The following is a 22,928-nucleotide window of genomic DNA, read 5'->3' on the forward strand; positions in this document are numbered from 1 at the left end:
ATCAATACAAGAAACACATAAATGTGGCAGTGAGACGTTCAAGTGTGATCGTCAAAGTGTTGTTGTTGTAAAGCAACGATACTCATGTGGCAGGATTTACGGTGTGACTCAGACTTAAGTAGAACTTATAAACCATAACTTTGTATTAGCTTAGCATCAGAGATGGTTTCATGCCACTTTTTTTTGTCATCTCTCCCAGAATGCTTTTGTTTATGGTCACCAATCCAGAATATTGTGAATAATTCCTTTATTTATACTTCTCCAGAAAGACATTTTATTTTAAAAATAGCCTGGCTAACTCGGTTGTTAGGAGGCTGAAAGAAATACTGAACCATGTGTTGATTTTTAAAAAATTAAAAAATAGATTTCAGCCTATTATCCATCCTTTAACCTGATTGATATACACCTAGATGACACTAAGGCCACACACTTCATCAATTCACTCACTCACTTAATTCTCCTTGTATTTATTGTCCATTTTGCTTCGAATAAAAGTACATTTCACATGTTATTAACACTATGCAGTCCCAGAAAATGATGTTTGTGAAGGTCCAGCTGATCAACTAGTTAGTGGGCCACTGTCTGGATGTTGGTCTGCCCATGGAATCAGAGAGCGAGAAGATTTTATTGGAGCCGCCAGCTGCAAATTACAGCGTAAAGGAGATCACTGGATTAGACTAATGAAATGTTCTGATTGCATCGACCCAAATGATTCCATTCAGTGCAAATCTTCAGAGTAAACTATGGAGATAATTGTGTTATCAGTAATAGCTTGTGTGGTTTTTGCAAGGTTCCTAAATATACATTGTGCGTATGAAAAATTCTCAATATATTTATAAATAATATATATTATGCTTTTTTGAAGTGGGTATCTAATTTTGAGTTACTCATTTTTAAACTGGATGGATAGATAGTTGGATGATAGATTGATTGAAATAATTTATATTCAATTAAAGTCTTATTTTCTGCCATTATGGAAGCAAAGAGAAGATTCTGCATTAAAACTATAGCCAGAAGGAAGAGATTTAATCTCTTTTGAAAACAATTTTGTCAGCAATTAACCTCTCTGCTCTTTGTTATTTGTAGGAAAGACCAATTCTTAAGATGTCACACTGCAGTTAAGTAAATTAGAGGTAGCCTATGAAAACACCCCCCCGTGGGATTCGGTCTTGTGACCTCCTTATTCTGAGGCAAAAGTGCTCACTGTGCAACTCTGGTGTGTTTTTTTTGGCCACATTTAATCCTCACTCGTATAGAACAGATGGATCATCTACAATAAACCGTAGTATGATTACAATAGAATATGGGATGAAGATAATTTCCAATGTGTCACGAGTTGTCACAGGATTTACATAAAACAGCTGGACAGAAATTATTTTAATCAACAGAACCCATATTTCGGTACCATAATGGTTCTGGTTCTGAGAAAGAAAATTGTACATTTACACTTCCGCTTTAGATTTGACGCAAGGACTGACCCTGTATCCTGAACTCTTGGGAAACATTCATCTCTGAACGATCACAGATGGCTCGATATTGTGGTTCCAATCAGAGGATGAATTCCTTGGATGTTTGTTGTTAACTGCTGCATGGTTTCGTATGCCTCCATAGATCCATCTCTTAGGAAGATCCAGCAGGTCTTCTTCCGATCTGTGCTGCAATTGCAGTTTTAGAAATGTCCCATTGTTCATATTACCTTGCAACGCTTGCTGACTACTGAAATCTAATTTCACAAATGAATTGAGGACAAACCGAAACAAACCTATTTGCTCATGAGAACGGTTGCTTCGGGATCCGGAGCCACACTTGAACGATGTAATAGATGAACGAGTGAGGAAGGACAGGAAGTCTCGACTGATAACAAGCATCATCTGTGTTTTGCTTTGCTGGTTCCATCTGTTCTCTCATGTCTTGAATTTTTGCTCACCCAAAAAATGATGCTCCTGGGACCTTGAAAAAAATAAAATAAAGTAATATATTTAGTCATCGCAGAAGCCTCTGTGGAGAGCCACAAAAGTTTGGCTGCGGGCCTGGTTTGAAGCAGCACTGGTGGCAGCATATTTTACAATTGCAGGTTAAACACTGAGGATAAATCTCTGCTTGTTCAGGAGGTTGGTGTTGAATTGTATGTGAAGTAAATTAAAAATGCAAGTTTCCTTCATAACTTCCTCAATCTACATCCTACATCCCCTTTGGATGTGGAAATAAGTAAATGATCATGAGCGTTTTATTATAAAGAACTGATCTTATTTGATTTATTTTGACGTTTACCTTTAAACTTCGATACAGGCTAAATAATTCATCACTATGAAGTGCAATAGCTGCTGATCTGATCCCAGCAGTGCACAGAAGCACAAACCAATATTCTTCTTAATGGAGCCAGCCAATAACTTTCTTGGATCCGAAGCCCCGTGGCTTATAAAATGTCACTGAACCGTTTATAAGCTGGAATATAAAGCTCCTTTTACGCAGCAGCAACCACAGCAGGGATGTGGATCTCGAGGGTCGGAAAATGTCCCAAATTCGATGTCGGCTAAATATCTTTCTCATGTCTGGACTGATATATTTTGAAGTAGATTCCGCTGCCGTCAGGGTTTGATTGTTCTTTTTCAGTCGACATCGGTAGATTTCCAGCATTGTCAGAAGATGTTATTTCTTCTGTGTCCTTGTTATCCTCACTTGAATGACCCTGTAGACCTTCTTTCACTTTAAACTCACATCTTGCGGCTTGTTTTCAGAGACCCTATGTCCAAGCTCAGTCTTTTCAATGCCACAAGGGCATCTCCTGTTTCTCTGCTCTCAGCAACGACAGATCGATCCGAGGCTTTCTTCAGATATTTTTAGGCTCAGTCCACTCGAGGTTTAAAAAACAACTGTATCACTCTTGTCCACATGTGATGGAGGAAATCCTCTCGAGCATTCCTTGGTCACGTTACATAAAATATGTATTCTAATGATTCATGTTTCTTTAGTGCAAAAAAACACAAAGACATTACATACCCCTGCCAAGGAGCTGATTATTTTTATTTAAAAAATGGCATATAATCAAATTATTCAAACAGCTTTCTTGATGCTGGAACTGTGTTGGCTCCCAGCATAAACAGATACAGGGATGAACACATTGAAGTCAATTGGAAGTTGATTATTTAAGCAGTTGGAAGCCATACTGGTGATAGATGATTCCTTCAAAACCTTCCTTAATTCAGAGGTAACTCCAGATCAGTGCCAAAAATATAATCTTCTATTTCTTTTGTGTCATGGTCCAATTTTCTTTTTTCTGCAGAACTATCAGACAGACTGATAAAGACAGAACCTCCTTCAGTAATAATCAAAGTGAGGAATACAAACATTCTCATTAGTGAAGTAAAAGATTATATATGAAAGAATAAAAACATTTTTTTTTAGTAATCTTCTAAACTAGTAAGATTTACATTCATTTACATAGACCAAGGATGTGCACTTTAACACCACATCTGTTAAACTGAGCCATACTGACCACTCAAACAACTTTAGTGCCGGTCCTGTGAGACCCTCTATCCGGTCTTCATATTGACATCGCAGAGAGGTCATGTGACTTGTCGACTCAGTTGTGATGAGTTAAGAGACATTTTGACCGTTAGCTCTTTGCCAACAATGTGGTTTTATGGGTTACAGTGTGAGTTTGTGTGGTCTCTGACAGTCTTGGAGTTTGTATACAATGTCAGCCTCCCTTCCTTGGCTCGTCTTCTTAACACTTCCTATCTCTTAAGTTTTCCCTAAATACAGATGGTGGTCAGGACTGGGGAATTCCTGGTATGTCAGATAACACTTTATTTCTGTCAGACACTTAACAGAACAACTAGCTCTTAAGTCCTTCTTGGAACCCCAAACATGAGATGAGCCACCCAGTTCCTGTAGTTTGTTGACCAAATATCTGAATCCTCAGAAGACTTTTTTTTTTCAATCAAGCTAGTCATTATTTAAATGAAAGGAGTTCCAGAAGAGATTTCCTTATCCTACTGTCTCTAAACCACAGCCAGTTGGACCTGAGAGAATTCTTAATCCTTGTTCCTGCATCTGACAATTAGCTTAAACGTTCTAATCCCTGCTGCTTAATTTTTTGAAGCAGATTCTGTTACTCAAGCTTACAACCAGATGAAATCAATTAGAAGAAGACGCAATGATAATTGATCCACTTCTTCTAAAAATCCAAGAGCTGGATTGCTATTCAACACGGAAAAGACAAAGTTGCAGAGAAAAGCTGGTTGTTACCCCCTGCTGAGATGTTGCTTGGCTGCTTCCCTTGCCTCCCGAGCCTCCTGTTCTTCCCTCCATCAAGCTGGCTCTATGTTTGTCATGGATGCTGTGTTGCACAACAGCTAACAGTAACTATGGATTCACCTGAGAGCCTGATCATGTTTCCTACTTTATAATTTATTTGATAATTTAACAATGTATACATCAGGATGGGAGAGTGACCAATAGCATCGGTTACCTACAACCGAGATGCTTTTTGCTCTGCGATCTCAAAGGTTTGTCTAATGTGGGTACAAAAGGACTTTCCCAGATATCTGGCTCATGGAATCTTCCTCTGGCTTGATCTAGACAGGCCTTGGACTTCCTGTACATTCATTATGTTGGGGTAACCCTGTTCACTGAATGAATAGTATTTGCTATGGTGGCGTAAGTTTGCAACCCTTCCAGATAGCAACCCTTTTCTACCTAACACAATTTCCCAGTTGACCTTCTTATTCTGGCAACATTCTTGCAGTGTAAAGGTGCCACGTGGCATTTCTTTTGGTGAAACCTGAACTCAGATCAAACATGCTTTCAACGGGCATCCCAGAGTTTTTACGATGGTGACAGAATCTGCTTTCCAGTTCTTCAGACCTTTGTATCTTAAATCTCTTTTATATACTTGATTTATATACACGGATTTATAACCATCTTGCAGTGAGAGCATTCAAAGCACAAGATTTCAATTCAATTCTAACATAAAGGCAACCAAACAAATGAGTAACACAAACAAATCTGCCATTTGGGGCTGAGAGAAATGAACATATACCAAATCACCGTTTGAATAAAGGCATCGTGTAGAAGGTAGGAGAGTGAAATTTTGGACATTGGGGCAGGTTTTGGTCATGTGTAAGCTTTAAGCTTCTAGATAAATTTTATTGGTGCAAGGTCAACTTCTTATGCCTGCTAATGGTTGCTGGTTTTAATCTGATTTGCCGCAGAAATCTACCAAGTGTTTGAAAGCCTCTTCATGAATCCCAGGAGTCATTGAAACCACTCAAAGCTCTAGTAAAAGCAAAGCTTGTTAACCTCAGTTGTTAGTAAGGATGTTTTTTTCTTATGAGAGTAAAAATAATTGACCCAAAAAAAGCAAAACTTAATCTGATATGAAGCCCATACATTCTCATGTTGTGGTTTGTTTTCATCAAACATTACTGTAGCTAAGCTGTAAATACTTGAGTTGTCATACACATGTTATTTCAGCACTATTCAATTTTTCCCCTGTTACTGTATTTTATGGAGCAAGAAAAACAGATTCTTGTATTTGTACCTATGTGTGTTTAATATAATGTTCCGTTGAGGATTATGCTTTCAAGCTAAATCCTGGATGCTGAATCATCCTGGATGCTGAGTCTTCCGTCTATTGACGTGTGTGTGCGCTGAGATCTAAGCAGATGTGACGGCTCTTCTAGCAGTTTTTTTTTGTGTTTGTGTGTCGTGTGTGTTAGCGAGAGGTCTTTGTGGTTTTGGTGAGGCAGCAGCAAACATCTTTAGAAGGTGAACTCGTGGTCAAAGGACGACACTAACCACATTTGAGCCTTTAGTTGTGTTTTGTTTAGTCACACACCTTCACAACAAATATCACACCACATGTCACCACCATGCGACACTGAAAACAAACCATTTAAAGTAGTCATTTTTTATTGTTACCCTGTTGTCAATGTTACATTTAAAATACTAGATTTCTTCACTTAGCATTACAGTTGACAAAAGTCCTTACTCACTGTGGGTAACAGGGTGTTAGGGTTAACATTTTGCATGGAGATGTAGGGGATTATTGATTCTATGGGGAGCTTTTTATAGACATGGGGGTCGATTTTCTAAAACGGAAAACATTTTATTTGGAATGACACTGAAGCCTACATGGAATTCACAACAGTAATCATTTTATACAAGGATTAAAGAGAATAAGAAGATTTCTAGATTTTAGCTCCAGCCAAAAAAATGAGGCAAAAGACCCCCCATTTAAATTTAAACAGGTCCAATTATAATGAATACAAAATAGCTTAATAATGTTTATATAGTCTACTGACCTCTCAGTGAAGGTTTAAGAAGTGAGGACAACTCGACCAGGTCACGTTAATTGTTATCTGTCTGAACTTGCTCTCTCCCCCCCCCCCCCCCCCCTCTCTTTCTTTAGAGATGTTCAGGTTATTTGGTTTTCAAATTTCTCTTTTGTAACCAGGCAACACCGCGTATTTCAGCGAGTCCATTCTAAAACGTTGCCATTTAGATTTTGCTGACTAATGTTACTCAGCATGTCTTGAAGATTTACCCAGAAAGCCACTGTTTTAATTCAAAAGGCGACATTAAATTGAACTTTGTGTCCCCGCACGATTCATGACGTGGAGAAGGAATTTAAGATTGCCCCGGAGTGATGCTTCTGCCAGCATTGATTACTTCTGCTCTGCCAAAAATTTAATTAATGAAAAACTTTCGACTCAAGGCTCAGTTTCTTCCTCCATCAGCTCGGTCTGTCTGTTTGCTGTGTAATCATTTCCTCAAACAGACAGACCTGATCCTAAATGAAATATTTTATTAATACATCTCAGGACAACATAAATGCATAGCAGAGGTCCAATAGTCACAGGAATAATTGTGCCCTAAACTTTCCAGGGTGTCCTTATGGATTTCTTTGAATGGATTGCCTGTGCTGCAGTTGATCCTTTACTAAGCCCAGTCTCTTGCCTCAGCATCTTCTTCATCCTGGAGTGGAACTAAAGCTTCTCAACATGAACGTTTGTTTACACATTGAATAGCAACAGCTAGTCTGATTGTTGTGGTATCTACATGCCTCCAGATGAATACTGAATTATCCAGTGATAACTGACTTCATGCATTAGCTTCTTGAACTCCATAGTTACTTCAGGTTTATAGATTGTGGCAAGCGTCTAATTCTGCAGATGTAATCGACCATTTCTCTTCTTACAGTAGTTAACAAAGAACAGACAATTTAGATGAAGGGTTTAGTCAAGTTTTAACCCACCTTGGAATAAATAAGTATGTGTCTATTTATTTCCATGGCTGTATTAGTTGCCTTCATGTCTTGGAGAATCGTTATTGTCTCGGAGAAAAATACCTATTCTTTTGCTTTTCCCTTCATACTTCTTGCTGTTATTGGTATAACTGACTAGGTGGGAGCCATGGGGCAGACCCAAGAGACGCTCGAGAGATTGTGGTTAGTGTTTCAGATCTCCTACGATTTTATAAACCGAAGATCTTGGGCTAATTTTGTCATTAGCATGGGTTACGAGGGAAATTCAATCCAAATATTTTTTGTGGCTTTGACTTTGGTGAATATGCTTTGGAAGGAGAGTAAAAATTTGAATCGGTGACCAAAAAATGAAACTCTTTTTTTTGACCCACCTACCTCTCCCTTCATTTCTCCACCACAGAGCTTTTCATTTTCCATTTTATCGCTTCGTTTCAGCTCCTTTTGAGTCCCAGCGACGCCACACTTCTCACACGTGATGCTATCATTGTTCCAGAAACCTTTTAATGCCAATCACAGTTATTCGACTTCCTCTCGTCCTCCAAGCGCCCATCCCCCTCTTCTTCTTTTTTTTCCACGACATATCTCTTCCAGCCCTCAGTGGCTCTGATAATAATGCAGGAAAGGTGTGAAGGAGCAGCAGGGAGAGGAGGAGGAGGGGCAGCGAGACTTTTGCAGACCTGCAGAGAAGGGAGCTGTGAGTCACATTTAGCGGCAGAAAGTGTCCTTGCAGCGTGCACAGGTTCATACAGCAGCTCGCCTTGTATGGGTGTAAACACAGCCGCCCGACTAAGAACTCCACTTGCCCTGGCACAGCCTTGCACGCAACTCTTCTCCTCCTCTTTCCTTTCTCTTTCATCCCTGTCATCCCTCTTATTTTTGCTTGGACGGAGCCTGAAACCGCCCATCAGTCATGTTTACTGGCTCCACAAATCCCTTTTCCACAGCACGCCTGTGTATTGTGAATGTATATCAAACTGTGGATGTTTTTGGAAAATAATTTAAAACTTGAAGGTAAAAAATTGTTGAGTTATATTGTGTTTGAAAACCTGAAAACGTGGGGTTGTTATTACGAAACACAAAGCACTTTAAATTAAATGTAATCGCAGTTCAAACCAGAAACGTGAAAGCAGCCAACTAGTCTGACAGTGTACAAAGGTTAAAGAAGGTAAGGAAGAGAGTGCAGACATGGTAGACTGAATGGAGACGAACTTGACTTTTGGCTGACTAGAAAGGACATGATGAGGTTTGGAGATGACAGATGTTTGGACCCATGGAAAGACAGTGTTGGAACAAGAATGTTGTAGATGAACATACCAGGAAAAGAAGAAACAGGAAGAGACCAATGAGGCTCATGGGAAAGATATGGAAAATGTACGTAATAAGACAAATCTTATAGATTGCTTGTAGGGGATTTAAAAAATGACCTACCCTTTTATAATGATTATTTAGCCAGCTTTATCTTGAAATATGTTGTCTATTTATTAATTTAATATTCATTATGTTCAAAGTATCTTTATTGATTATTATTAAAGTGCCATCATCTGATAGACTTGATGTTGAAAATTCCCTTATTTTCTTCATTTTATTAGATTATCCTAGAAAATGTATTTTTAACAACTTTGTTTTTTATGGGTTTCATGGTAATCAGTCAGAATTTTCAATTTCAAGCTGTGCTTTGGTTATAACAGTGAAGTTATTTGCACTTATTATCTGATATGTTTTATTCTACTTTTTTTTATTTTTTTGAATGCTTTACTCAAACTTTAATTATCAGTTTCCTTGTTTTTTCCTTCAATATATATACCTCTTCAAAAAGTTATTTGTGACCTCAATGTACTTTCTGTTTTTTATTGATAGCAAAATAATTCAAAACATTTATTTTAAATGACACTTTCAGGAACAAGTAACACATTGTAATCAGTATTTTAGTGGTTCTGTGGATTTCAATGTGGATAAATGAATGTTAAGATGGATCTCGAACTTGCAACACAACAGAAAGTTCACTTTGTAATTTAATCGACAGTGGCGACAACATTTGTTAGTAATCCTTAGATATCTTTTACGTGTCAAAGTTATTATTGAGCTAACATCCCTGGTTGTCCATAGAAAATGCCTTCACTCCTCAGATCTTTTTCTTTTCTTGAATGACTAAAATACAAACACTCAGTTCAAATAGATAGAGCTTGTTTTGAACTGAAGGTTCATTTGTTTGTACAAATACAATCATAGCATTAAGCATTAAGAGCTTATGTTGTCCATGATAATAACCACTTAGGTTCTTACATCCACAGCTGTGATATTGTACTAATACAAACAGTACTTCTTTTCTGACTGGTACTCACATGATACACACATTACTTGACTTATCCACTGGTCATTTATAATATATATATACTGTATATATATATAATTTTAAAATGTAGTTTTAGATGTTCAATTCTTCAATACATTTTAGACTTTGCAAACAATCATCTGTAACCTTTGACCTCTGAGTCATTCTAAACTGTGAGCTGCTTACTGTTCTAGCAAGAGTTAAAAACCCCTGACAGATGTAAAATATAAGATCTAAGTCCATGACTGGTCCTTTAAATCCATCAGAACCAGGAACAGAATCACATCACGAGGACACTCTGGATGAATTACGGCAGGAGAAGTTGTCTGTCTTTTATATATATATGTAATTTGGAACATCTGAGATGATGAATGATTGTCCGGAGATGACAATGCCATGAAAATGTGATTAATACCGAAATATCATCCAACGTCAGTAATTACTTCTCGTCGTCCTCCTAATCCCAAACAGGGACATTAATCTGCCCGGATGAAATCTATTCACTCCGATAAGTCGGCCACTGTTTCTGCGGACGGCGAACCTGCCACGTGCTGCGCTCATCTCATCCACTTCATCGTCCACTCGTGTCGAGAGCAGACAGCCCTCACACTGTGCCTCCCTCCTGACCCACTTCCCTCTATTCACTTTATGCTGACATTAACACGCAGAGCTGTTATTCTCTCACTCTTTCAATCAGGAGTGACTCTCTGGTCCCGCTCGGCTTATCGAAGGCTTCTGTAGAACAAGTTTGGTCCGAGTTTGAGGCGGTTTCATGGAATTCATTAGTAGACGTGTCAAAGTTGATTCCTAAAAAAAAAGTTGTATTTATTTTTATATATTATTTATTCCAAAGTGTGGTGTGGAACAAACATCGACAATCTAGATCCGTTATCATTATCTTACGTTTGTCTCACATTAATCCAGTACAAAGAAAGTACTAAATATTGGTGTTAATGTAGTTCTATTTGGATTTAGGAATGTTTTTAAGTATTCTTTGTATATAATCTACTGCTGCTCACGTGCCAATCTCTACTTACATCTAGAAAAAAAGAAGAAGCATAACTTTTATGCGGTTGAGGTTCCAAAATGTGTCGCTCTTTCAAATGGTTTTAGGGGTGCTAGATTAAACTGATGAACACTTGATACTAGCACAGTATCAGTGTGGACCAGGGGCCACAATCATCTTGTACCTACTTTTTCCACACTAGATCTAACTATAAAGTATTAGAGCTGGATTTTCACTTTTTAACTTCTTTTTAATTCTTCCTTTCTTTGCCTCAAAATGAATTGAACAATATTTAAAAAAGTTAAATTAACAAAATTCATATTGTGATGAAATGTAAATACAATGAAATACACTGCACAATTAAATCTAAGTGTAATCTATTTTTTGAAAAACATAAAATATATATATATATATATATATATATTGGTATTGATGATTTGGCTCATTCATTGCCACTCTCTTAACATATAATATAACAATTTTTACAGCTTTTTTTTTTAGTATTGAAGTAAGGTAAGGTAAGGTAAGGTAAAAACTTTATTGATCCCTCAGGAGGTCTCCTTCGGGAAATTGTTTTTTTCCAATAGCCAGCAGTTTTTCATAAACAATAAAAAATAATAAATAAAAAATAAAATAAGAAGAAGAACATAAAGAGAAAAGTATAAGTATAAATAAAGTAATAATAAGGTAGCATTTTTAAATGAAACTTGTAAATAACAGATAAATACATAATACATAACAGCTGTCCTCATTCGTCCGGTTCACACGAGCTCACCAGGACAGCACATCGATCGCACTCATGACTCCATGACGACAGTGTGAAGCAGCGATGCTGGTGGTCGGTGGCAGCAAACATACTTTTGTAGGAGGTTTGATATTTCTGGCTGCGTCGCGAGTCGACCCACTGGGATGCCACCACTTTCATCACCGACCGAGTGACCTTGAGGAAGTGCTTGGCCGGGTGCCCGCCGGAGGAGAGGCGCTGGTTTAATATCAAATATCGCATTTTTTCCCCCCCGCCGAACTGTTTGTGCATCACTCTCCCTTCTCGACCTTCAGAACGTTTTCCATTTATTTTCATTTGCAGCATTCAACAGTTTTCACACAAGAATCCATCGGTTTTGGCTGTTGCAGCACAAAAGGTCTTGACTGAAGCGGTTACAGACCCACTTTTGTCAATGTGATTTTATTATCTGCTGCTGAAGTCATTTCCTGAATCCTCAACATCGTCACTGACAGAGGTGATGGATGGAGGAGACGCTGTGTCTTCTTCCAGTTTCAGATCAGAGACTGAAGCTACTTTTTAATGGAATCACCATGAATTCATCTCTGTCCGTCTGTCTGTCCGTCCATATCCATCCGTCCGCATCCATCCATCCATTCATCCGATCATCCAATCCTCCTCCATCTATACATCGATCCATCCATCCATTTATCCATCCATGATCTGTCTACTCATCCTTTAAACCATCCATCCATCTATACATCCATTCATTCATCCATCTATCAATCCATCAATCATCCACCAATCAGCCATCCATCATCTGTCTATACATCCATTCAACCCTCCACCATCCATTAGCCTGCCACCATCCAACCACCCATCCATTTATCTATCCATCTATTCATCTATTCTTCTATCCATCAATCCAAAAAAACTTTTTATCTACTGAACTTTTTATCTACTGACCTCACCCAATGACCGCCATCCATCATCTGTCTATCCATCTGTTAAACCATCCATCCATCCATCCATCCATCCATCCATCCATCCATCCATCCATCCATCCATCCATCCATCCATCCATCCATCCATCCATCCATCCATCCATCCATCCATCCATCCATCCATCCATCCATCCATCCATCCATCCATCCATCCATCCATCCATCCATCCATCCATCCATCCATCCATCCATCCATCCATCCATCCATCCATCCATCCATCCATCCATCCATCCATCCATCCATCCATCCATCCATCCATCCATCCATCCATCCATCCATCCATCCATCCATCCATCCATCCATCCATCCATCCATCCATCCATCCATCCATCCATCCATCCATCCATCCATCCATCCATCCATCCATCCATCCATCCATCCGCGTCATCTGTTCATCCATCCTACCGTTTATCTATTCATCTATATTTCCGACCATCAATCCAACTTTTGATCTACCGACCTGTCCAATCACCAAATGACCGACCCATCTATCCATCCATCATCCACCCATCCATCAAATCGTCTAACTACCGCATCACCAACCTGTTCTTTAAGTTTATCTCAGTCACCTCTAGGTCTGTCTGTATCAGGGTCTATCAGTGTCTGTGGATAGTAGATTATGAAATGTTCTCTGACTTAGATGGCTCTGACTCTAGTCAACTTCACTTCTCTGGAGCTGGTGTCCTCCCTTCAATCTTCATTAAGATGAATCAAACTGCACGACGTTCCTGCCTGTTGCTCTGTCAACCCATCGATCCGGTCTCAGGCCCCGGATGTCGGCCGCGTATCCCGAGGCCGACCGTGCACGAGCTGCAAGTGCGCACACGGGACTATTCCAAATGTAGTTATTACACTTGATCACACATTCATTCTCGCACATCGCTAACCCACATTTGAATCGAGCTCACTGTGGAAACGTACAACTAACTTTTGAGTCAGGGTTCTTCTCTGACTCCATTAGCATCCCACATCCATCTCTGCACGCGCACACACACATGCACGCACACACACACACATGCGCACACACACACACACATTGGGCCGTCAAGCAGAAAGGAAACAGTGGGTAGGACACTTCACTCTCTCCTCTCCCGCAGTGAGGGACATGATGTTTACTACTCCTGCTCACTTGTTGTCGTCTCTGCTGCTCTGATGATGAGTTCTTCTGTGGTCACTGTGACTTTGTGTTTCTATCCCCTGTTTTTTAAACGATCCAACGATAATCAGGGAGAATTCTTAATATGACGGAGTTGAAATATTTTGTGTGCATTTTGTTCAGTATGAATTAATTATCTGAAAAAAAACTGTTTCTAATAATTTCTATATATATATATTTATAATATTATATATAATAATAATCTATTGTATCATCTTGTTCTTTCTCTTTGTTCTTGTTCTTATTTTATTTTGATTTATTTTTTATGAATAATTGCTGTATTGCTGTGGCTATTGGAAAAAAAAAAAATTCCCGAAGGAGACCTCCTGAGGGATCAATAAAGTTCTACCTTACCTTACCTTACCTTATCTTAATATCTAATAGATACATTGTCAAACCTAATATACGCAGATAAATATCTATCTATGTACAAATTTAATTATATAAGTTACTTGCGTTCAACTAATGGCAAAGCGGCGGAATAATAACTAAACTAATTATATATGGGATGAAAGTGCTTTTAACAAGTACAACTATATGAATGAAATACTTTTAATACAAAAACACTTAAATTACATTTTCTCATCACATACAAATGCCTCGCCGTGAGAACAATCGCCAAGCTTTACCCTTGGGAGGACATTTTCTGGGGCTTGTGGAGATTATAGATGTAAATAGAAAATATTGACAGATTCAAGGATAAGAAAATAAAGTAGGTTGTGAAAGACTACATTAGGAATAACATATTACTCAGAGGCCACGTTAAATATTGGGCATGTTTTAAAGGACCGTCAAGGCAAAATAAAGAGCTTTCTAAGAAATTCTATATCATTTTATTAAAAAAAAATATATATATATATTAATTATGATCAATTGTTACTTTTCTCCCTAATTTAATAGATGAATAAATGAAAAATGACACATTTGAAAAAAATAACAAAAGGTCATTTTAATAACTAGTAGTTGTATTTCAGTTTGACCAATAATAGAAATTATACATCAATACAAAAACTCAATGTTTGTTAGCTTTCTGAAACATTTCCACATCTACTCTATTAATGACCTCACTGACCCTCTGACCTCATGAGGGCTGCATAAAAACAATCAGAGGACACGCCCCCCCCCCCCTCCAGGCTTCACTTTGCCTGGTTACAACTTATGTATTTTAAAATTAAACTCAGAGATGAGTGTTAACATGTATTGAATCAAAAGCCAGACTGACATCCCCCTACTCTTCTTTTGTCCCTTTTTCCGACTTGGACTGAGATAGAAATGTGGCCCCTTGTAGGATTGAACTAGATAAAACAATATTTCTACAGAACAACAATGTTGACTTTGGGTTTTGAACTATAAATCCAACAATCCTAGTTTAAGTTAAAGGAAGTTTTTATATTTTCCCATCCACTATAACATCAAGAATAAAAGACAGTTACAGGATGACAGTTTTGCTTGACTAGAGTGGTAAGAGCACTCTCTTGTCAGTCGCCTGTGGTCGTGTCCCAGTAGAACTTGAGAAAGGTTCAGCCAGGAGCTGCAGCTTATGCAAAGCTGCACCAAAGTATAAAATAGATCTGTTGACCCGCAGGAATAAAGAACACAATCATCACCAGTGAAGTGGAAATGCAGACATTCATCAAAAGCCAAAACATTTGCTTTAATCTGCTTCAGTTTCTAGCGGTTTATGCACATAGGTATTTTCCAGACCACATAAAATTAGTTGACACGCCTGATTTGGGCCTCGGCCTGAATGTTCTGTAGGTTTGTCCGGTGTGTTCCCAGCCTCTCGCCCCAAGTAGCTGGGACAGGCTGCAGTTGACCACCATTGGGTAAAACGAACGAATAATCATGAACACACTTCCAAATCGACAAATACGATTTCCAGCTGGTATCCCCGATTCCTCGCAGAGCTATTTATTTATCAACCCCCAACATTGGGCGCCAGTGAGAGCTGGCAGGACTCGGTGCTACCTGCATCAGCATAATCTCTGCTGCTGATGGTTCTGGTGCGATGATGATGATGATGATGATGATGATGAAACGGTGTCGGAACCGAAACATGTGATCTGTGCCTGCACGAGGGGCCGCTCTTCATTAAACTCATATTTATTTGCTGGTGTGTATGATGAATAGATTTTTAGTGAGTGGAGATGAAACAAGAGGAAGGTCGATACTTGACTCTCCTCCATGGAGCTGCTGCAGCAGTTAGAGGGAGCAACACTGCCCCCTGCAGGACACGAGTCATCACTGCCGTTTGCTTTCTAATGACACTGATTCTCATTTATCAATGACGCACAACAAGAGTGTGCTTAAAAGCTGATAAAATATATGCGTGTGTGGCCTGGATTTAGCATCTCCCTCCTCCTCCTTCTCTTTCCTTTATTCCTTTCATCTCATCAGTTACTTTTTTATCCTCCGAGATCATCCAAACAATATTCACACTTCCATTGTGCTCTTTGATTATGTCTGTCTGTCTCCACGGTGATGTGTCGCCACGGATACATCCTTCATGGCAACAGCTGTCGGCGCCGCAGCTTGAGGGGGGGCGGCCTGTGATGGGGTGTGACAAGTCTGGAGTATTTTTAGCTCCGGAGCCAGGTGCCCACAAAGTCTCACTTAACAATTAGATAAAACACGGGAAGATGAGGCTGATCTCTGAGGATGTTTCGTTCTTCACACTCTTTTTTAGTATCACCGCATTTTTGAAAGTATACTCTGGTTATTATAATTATATTATTATATTATACTGACTAGATTCAGTTTTCGTCAGAGACCTGGAGGTTTATATCAATATCTTCATTGATATCCTTCTCCAAGGGGAAAAGTCATAATATTAAAACTTAATATTGAATTATTATGTGATTTTCTTTTTCATCATATAATTCAAACTAAGCCAAACATGTCAACTCTATTAATAAACACGCTAGTCGTGGTAGTTTCTTGCAAGGATTGAAGCATCTCCTCTAGCAAAAACATGTACTTATTTAAAATAAATATGAGACGAGTCAATGATGAGGACATTAATATGAACATTTAGGCTCTGACTGATGGGGAAACTGCCAAAATTTAGGGCCTGGAATGTAATATTACAACTGCAAAAGTTCTAATGTTATGACTTAAAATCTCATAATTTAAAAAAGAAACTTCATCAGAAAAAATACAGAACAATACATCCGTAATAAAGTATTTGTTGTCTTTTAACATTTGCTTTAAATCAGGTAGCTATGCTTTCTACAGATGTATCTATGAGTTTATATTAAAGAAGAGAAAGAGGACCAAAGATGATGTGGTGGACGAGGACAGGTGTGACTAGTGAGGATGATGACAATAGTGGAAGGCGAGGACCTGGTGTGGCGACCCCTAGTGGGTCAGAGTAGAAGGACAAGCTGTAAACAAACCAATTGTGTTTTAGAATATTTATTCAGGACTTTGAATTAAAAACATTTAACATCTTAAACGCACTCATCATTATTATTATAAATGCCTTTTATTTTCATAATAATATTCATTTTGTGCAGTTATTTTACTTTTAAATGAAGAATATAAACAGCTCTCTCAAGATTCTAAGTGGTTTAAGTTTGTCCAGAAGGAACAATAGTTGTGTATATGTTCTGGGACACACAATTGACTCTCACAGCTGATGACTGAGCTGCCGGGTCAACATGGACCTGACGGTGACGTCCACGGCCAACGATCGGCTGATCGATAATAAGGCCAACGTGGACCAGGTCAGCAGGGATCTGACCTACATTAAGCACTGATGCGTGTGTGTGTGTGTTATGTGTGTGTAGCAATGCGTCATGTGACTTAAGCCTTGGTGTTCCTGAAGAGATCCTAAATATAAACATCTCATCAGAAGTGTTAGTTTAACCAGCGGCGCTCTTTGATATAACTGATATCTGTAGGTTAAAACACAGGTAATTGTTTTATTTATGCTCTCTACTGACATCTAGATTAGTCTTGTGTTATCTGTTGTTGTGTTAAATCGTCTAAAATGTTCTCTTTTATTTTATTTTTCTGTACAGCTGTTGTCGTTCCTGAGGGGTCATCGGAAAAATATGGACCGGGTGACGAGCTCGGTAGTGATGAGGACTTCATGTACGAAGAGTTCCGCAGTTCGGTCCGTTTTGGGAACCCGGGCGGCGGCGGCGGCGAGCAGCTCGCCATCAACGAGGTAGGAAGTTATTTCAACAGCAAAGTGTTGCTTTTACAAAAGAAATATCTGATCTGCTAAGATCAAGTAACAGTGGGTGTACGGGGGCCAACATTTCAAGTTTCTTCTTATTGTCTAAAACTGGTATACTGTTAAAAAAATGTTTTACTCTTCATCACTGATTCAACCCAACTGAGGTATTCTTCGAAATAGTTTTGATTTTACGAATTAAATAATTTATTTTGATTCATATATTATTTATATTTACTCTTGATTTATCTCAGTGTCAAGGTGACCTGAAGGCCCGAAAACAAATGTGTTTGTGGTATCCCTTGTGTTGTTCACCTTGACCCAGAGACGACAAAAAATATACTGGTAGTAAAGATATAAAGTGTTATTTTAAAAATGTATAAGTGATCATTTTGTTTAAAGTTTTTTTTAACCCTTGATTTATCTCAGTGTCAAGGTGACCTGAAGGCCCCAAAACAAATGCGTTTGTAGTAGCCCTTGTGTTGTTCACCTTGACCCAGAGACGACAACAAATATACTGGTAGTAGATATAAAGTGTTATTTTAAAAATGTATAAGGGATCCTTTTGTTTAACGTTTTTTTCTAACCTTGATTTATCTTAGTGTCAAGAAAACAAATGTGTTTGTTGTATCCCTTGTGATATCTCTGGGTCAAGGTGAACAACAAGACAACACAAGGGATACAGCATACACATTTGTTTTTCGGGCACTTTACTACCAGTATTTTTTTTTTTACAATTTATCCTCATCAGTTTTTGTTCCCTGATAGGCTTAAATATTCTTTGAAACCATTTTAGATACATATGTTATTACTGACGGTGCCTAAGAAATACACTTTGTGTGTCATCGAGTGTGTGTTTGTCCGTCTTCCTGTAAAGACGCACACTGCCGTGACAGAAGAGTCATCCATACAATGGTGATATGATAAACACGATGACAGAAATTATGTTTTTAAATGAAAGGGTGATTGGTGTATCGCTGTCCTAATAAACAATAGCTGTCACTTCCCAGAAGCGTCTTTTGTGTCGACGTCTGCTGCGGGAAGAACTATTGTCACGTCTCTGACGGCATTGTTGGGTAAACATTTGCGGCGCTGTCACCTTAAGCATGAGAATCTGCTTTTGGCGATATTTGGCTTCGAGGGGTAGCAACAGAGGACTCCCAGGCAGCCTGGTCGTCATGGATACGTGATTGGAATTCTGCTGATGCACAGAGTCACAGGGGTGCGCGCCTGGACAGCTGGATGAACACATGGATGGTGGAGACGTGTGAACGTATTCTGTGTTGTGTGGCGACACTTTGTACTGCCAGGGGTCGTCTGGACTCACAATAGAATCAAGAACGTGCTTCAGACACAGTAAATCAATGTGTGTGGCTCCTTTGGTTTGTCGCTCATGTTTGTTGTTTATCCAGGAACCACTGGGTTACTTCATCATTGACTAGATCATTGAATGGAACAAGTGAAGCTTGTCTCATGAGTTTAATTACATTAAAAAATGTTTTTAAATGGATTTCAAAAGAATTAAAACTGATAAAATGTAGTAAATAAAATAATAATTCGTTATTTTAAATATAAATATACATTTTGTACCAGTGGTTACCACGGTTTTATGAAACAGCTGAATAGGTTCCATGGTAAAGTGTGGTAAAGAGAGTTCGTACAGTGACGTCTCAGTTTAAAATCCAGTGAAGTTCCATTGAACTACTGGTCTACAGTAGAGCATGAAGCGCCATCTAGTGGCCTTTAAAAATGAGAACTCTAATCAGTGAAATAATGCTTAACCATAAATTTAAAATATATATATAATATCCAAATACCAATGTTTTACCACCATGTGTGGCAGACCTGCATTTATTTCTATTGTTTACTAGTTTCTAAATATGACAATTATGTTTTTGTTTTAGGACTTTTGTCTTCTTCCGCTTTTGTCATTTATGTAAGTATTTATTGCCCCTCATTGATTTTAATGCAACATACAAAAATGTTTCCAGATAATATATATGTATGTATATATATATAAACAGTTAAATAAAATATAAAAACATTAAAATATTTATTAAAATATTAAGATATTAAAACATTAAAATATATATTTTTTATTTATTTTGTATTAGGATTAACTTGTGTGTTACAGGGGTGGTAAAGATGAATTCCTCTACTTTATGAAAAATGACACCTGGCTCACTAGAAAAAGGAGAATATTTATTGCGTAGAATTTACTTAATGCTGAGCCGTAGCAATAATATAAGAAAAAACTCTAATACTAATCATATTTTAAATGTAACTGTAAAAACAATTGAAATTATTGAGCATATTTTTAGTAAACAATTTTTGCTCTTTATCATTGAATGATACATTTCTTCTTTATATTTAAACTTTAAATACTGCAGATGTGATTCAGCTCACATGTGTCTGTTAGATTAACATTATTTCTGAATCCGAACTACAACAACAAAAACCTCCACCATCACATCGGTACGTCAGTAAAAATCGGTCGGCGATCTGGTGCTTAACCAGCCGTACGAGCCGACACTGACGTAAGTTATCATGCGCACACATTCTCACCTCCGAGGACTTGAATTGATTTTCTCTGAGATTTATGAAACAATCTCCTCACGGCCATATGCCAGCTACACACACTCACACACACACACCTTCCCCCCTGAGATCGGTCCATTATTCTGCATGACTTTTCTCCGGACCTCCTCCCTCTATTTCCTCTCATCTCCGCACCCCACCCCCTCATCCACCTCATCCCCTCCGGGGGTTGCTACGGCCCTGCCTCATCCATTCTGGTATCCAGGATACGCCGACACACTCGACGTCCTGATTGGCTGCTGGCTCCGTGAGGGGTGGGCTCGTTCGAACAAGAAGGGAAGTGAGAGAAAAAAAAAGAAAAAAGGAGGGCGATCCTGGCAGTTAGATGGATGGCTGAGGCAGCACGTCTGCAGGAGCGACGTCTATAACCATTTTTATCAGGAGGAGCAGAGCGAGGGAGAAATAGATGGACGCTCGGCGCAGGAGGTAGAGACGTCTGGAAGTTCGAGGAGACGAGAGGAACGACGAGAGAAGGAAAAAGAGGAGCAGACATGAGCACAGCCCGATCTCCGTCCTGACATCCTGAGATCGCTCTTGAAGAGGACAGGGAGGTGCCAGTTTGGAAGAGGAGAAAGGGAGTCGAGGAGGAGGGAGGCGATGCTCCCGACGTAACACACATACCTCCACGTCGCGCAGTATCCACACACACATTGACTCAAGCAGGCACCCAGCCTCCGCAGGCAGGCCGGGGCATCACCGCGCATCGCCAAAGTGGCAGGAGAAGCAGAGGAGGAGGTGACAGCCAGAGTCGAGCAGAGGAGGAGAGGATTGCTCGAGGACAGCGACGGAGATAGTCCGGGAGGAGGAGGAGGAGGAGGAGGAGGAGGAGGAGGAGGAGGAGGAGGAGGAGGACGACGGGACGTGGTGTGGTGCGGGGGCTTGGCGCTGAGGGAGAGGCGACGGGCCGAGAGCGCCGAGAAGGAGGAGGCCCAGGGACTGATGGCTCGCGGCGGCGGCTCCGGGAGGTGGAGCAGGCAGAAGATGGGAATGTTCAACACCATGCTCCGCTGCAACCTCCCGCCCGAGACGCAGAAGGTGGTGGTCTTCATCATCATGATGCTGCTGATCATCATCAACGTGGTCCTCATGTTCCTGCTGGCGTTCCAGTAGAGCACGCACACACGCACGCACACGCACACAAAAACACACACGGGAGGAGCTTGAAACATCGACAGTCCTGCAGCAAAAGACCACGGCCCTGCTGCTCAGCCAGGATTGATGGGGGTCCACAGTGCCAGGCGCAGGAAGACGAAGGTACAGAGCCAGATTAGGAAAGCATGCTTTTTTTTTTTTACCCCGTGATGTCGCAGGGTTTGAGACTATGGTAACTTGTGGAGACGCATCAGAGTGAGACCTGGACTGGGGAGAAGGATTCAAAGCCTCTATGCTTAACTCTTTGCTGCACCACTTTGAAGGTGTCTGTTGGGCCTCAAATATCTGACATCAAGATGAATCTCTTAACTGGAAGAAATCAAAGTGTCCAAACTTTGTGAAGTTTATTGGGTGAAAATAAATCATTGGAATCCAAATATGCATTTGAAATACATTGAGCTAGATTCACTTTATATCTCTAGAAAAGTAGCAAACCTAAAATTTCATGGCAAAGATCTTTTACATCTTAAAGTTGTGTAGCATGTAGAAATAGCCAATAAAAAAATCTACAGATTCAACGTAGTACTTCTTGGTTGTCTGCACTGTTGTTGTGTGATTGTGTCATTGCAACAGTACATATTCGTGAAAACTGAAGCGTCTCAACCGTCCGCATGTCGTGTTGTTTACTTATTTTAGAAGCCTCGAAAAGCACTCTTGGTTTTTCAGCCATTATGGTAATGTAGGTAACCGCCGTCCCTGACAAACCATAATGTGGTTTGGCGGTAAGAAGGGTAGTAACTTGGGCCTGGTTTATGATGTAGTGGAGGGCACCGTACGATTATTATAAAGTTTTTTGTGGAAACATTAGCATCTTCATTTGCCACTTTGTCGTTTAAGCCCATTTTTATAGCTCTAATTTTAGAAATGTGTATTTTAACTTAACAATGTTCGACCAAAGATACAAGCATTATAGGTATCAAGCATCAAGTCCTCACTTAGGACCGCCCTAAAGTCTGAACTAGTGGTCCAGAGTTAGTGATAAGTTAGTTAGGGGTGGATTATTTTAAACAGCTTCAGTGATTGTCATTACTTTCTTAAATTCCATTTCAATTTACTGTCCGGTGTGAAGCAACAAACACGAGCCTCAGGGATCAGGGCCGGGTCTAGACAGGCATGTATGAGGGGGCAGCCACAAATCTTGAGGGGGCATTGTGCTGTTACTTACTTACTTACATGTAAGTTTGAGGGGGCATAACATTTATTTGAGGGGGCCAGGCCCCCTCTTGCCTCTGCCTAGACCCGGCCCTGACAGGGATTCAACTTCGAAAGAATAAGAAACCACGGTCTGCCCTCCTGTGGCAGGAGGTTAGTAGAGAACTAGTAATTGATCTGTTGATCATAGCAGTATACAGGCGCTTCTTTTTTAATTGACAGTTTGTTGATGAATAAATACTTTTTAAAAATTTGACATGTTCAGAGGTCAGCGTCTAGGACGGTATTCAGGACCCGTTGGAGACGTTAAATCTCTTAGTTGGAGCTCAGTGTTGACCAGGAGAGAAGGAGGA

At 39.5% G+C, this 22,928-nt stretch overlaps 1 protein-coding gene and 1 long non-coding RNA gene across 4 annotated transcripts in view; both read left to right on the plus strand.

The window, feature by feature from the left end:
* Positions 1–22,928, plus strand: part of arhgef4 (Rho guanine nucleotide exchange factor 4) — a 62,038-nt gene that overhangs the window by 29,797 nt on the left and 9,313 nt on the right. For all 3 annotated transcript variants that reach the window (XM_087789150.1, XM_087789151.1, XM_087789152.1), the window contains one exon: positions 17,516–17,664. In XM_087789150.1, the coding sequence (XP_087645276.1) occupies positions 17,516–17,664 (149 nt within the window). The remainder of the gene's footprint in view (positions 1–17,515; positions 17,665–22,928) is intronic.
* On the plus strand, positions 20,342–21,528 carry LOC148082054 (uncharacterized). Its single transcript, XR_015710908.1, has 2 exons — positions 20,342–21,064; positions 21,104–21,528. It is a non-coding gene; the product is annotated as an uncharacterized LOC148082054 (long non-coding RNA).

The sequence above is a fragment of the Callionymus lyra genome, chromosome 4, assembly GCF_982586985.1.
Source record: "Callionymus lyra chromosome 4, fCalLyr1.hap1.1, whole genome shotgun sequence".
NCBI classification, from domain to species: domain Eukaryota; kingdom Metazoa; phylum Chordata; class Actinopteri; order Syngnathiformes; family Callionymidae; genus Callionymus; species Callionymus lyra.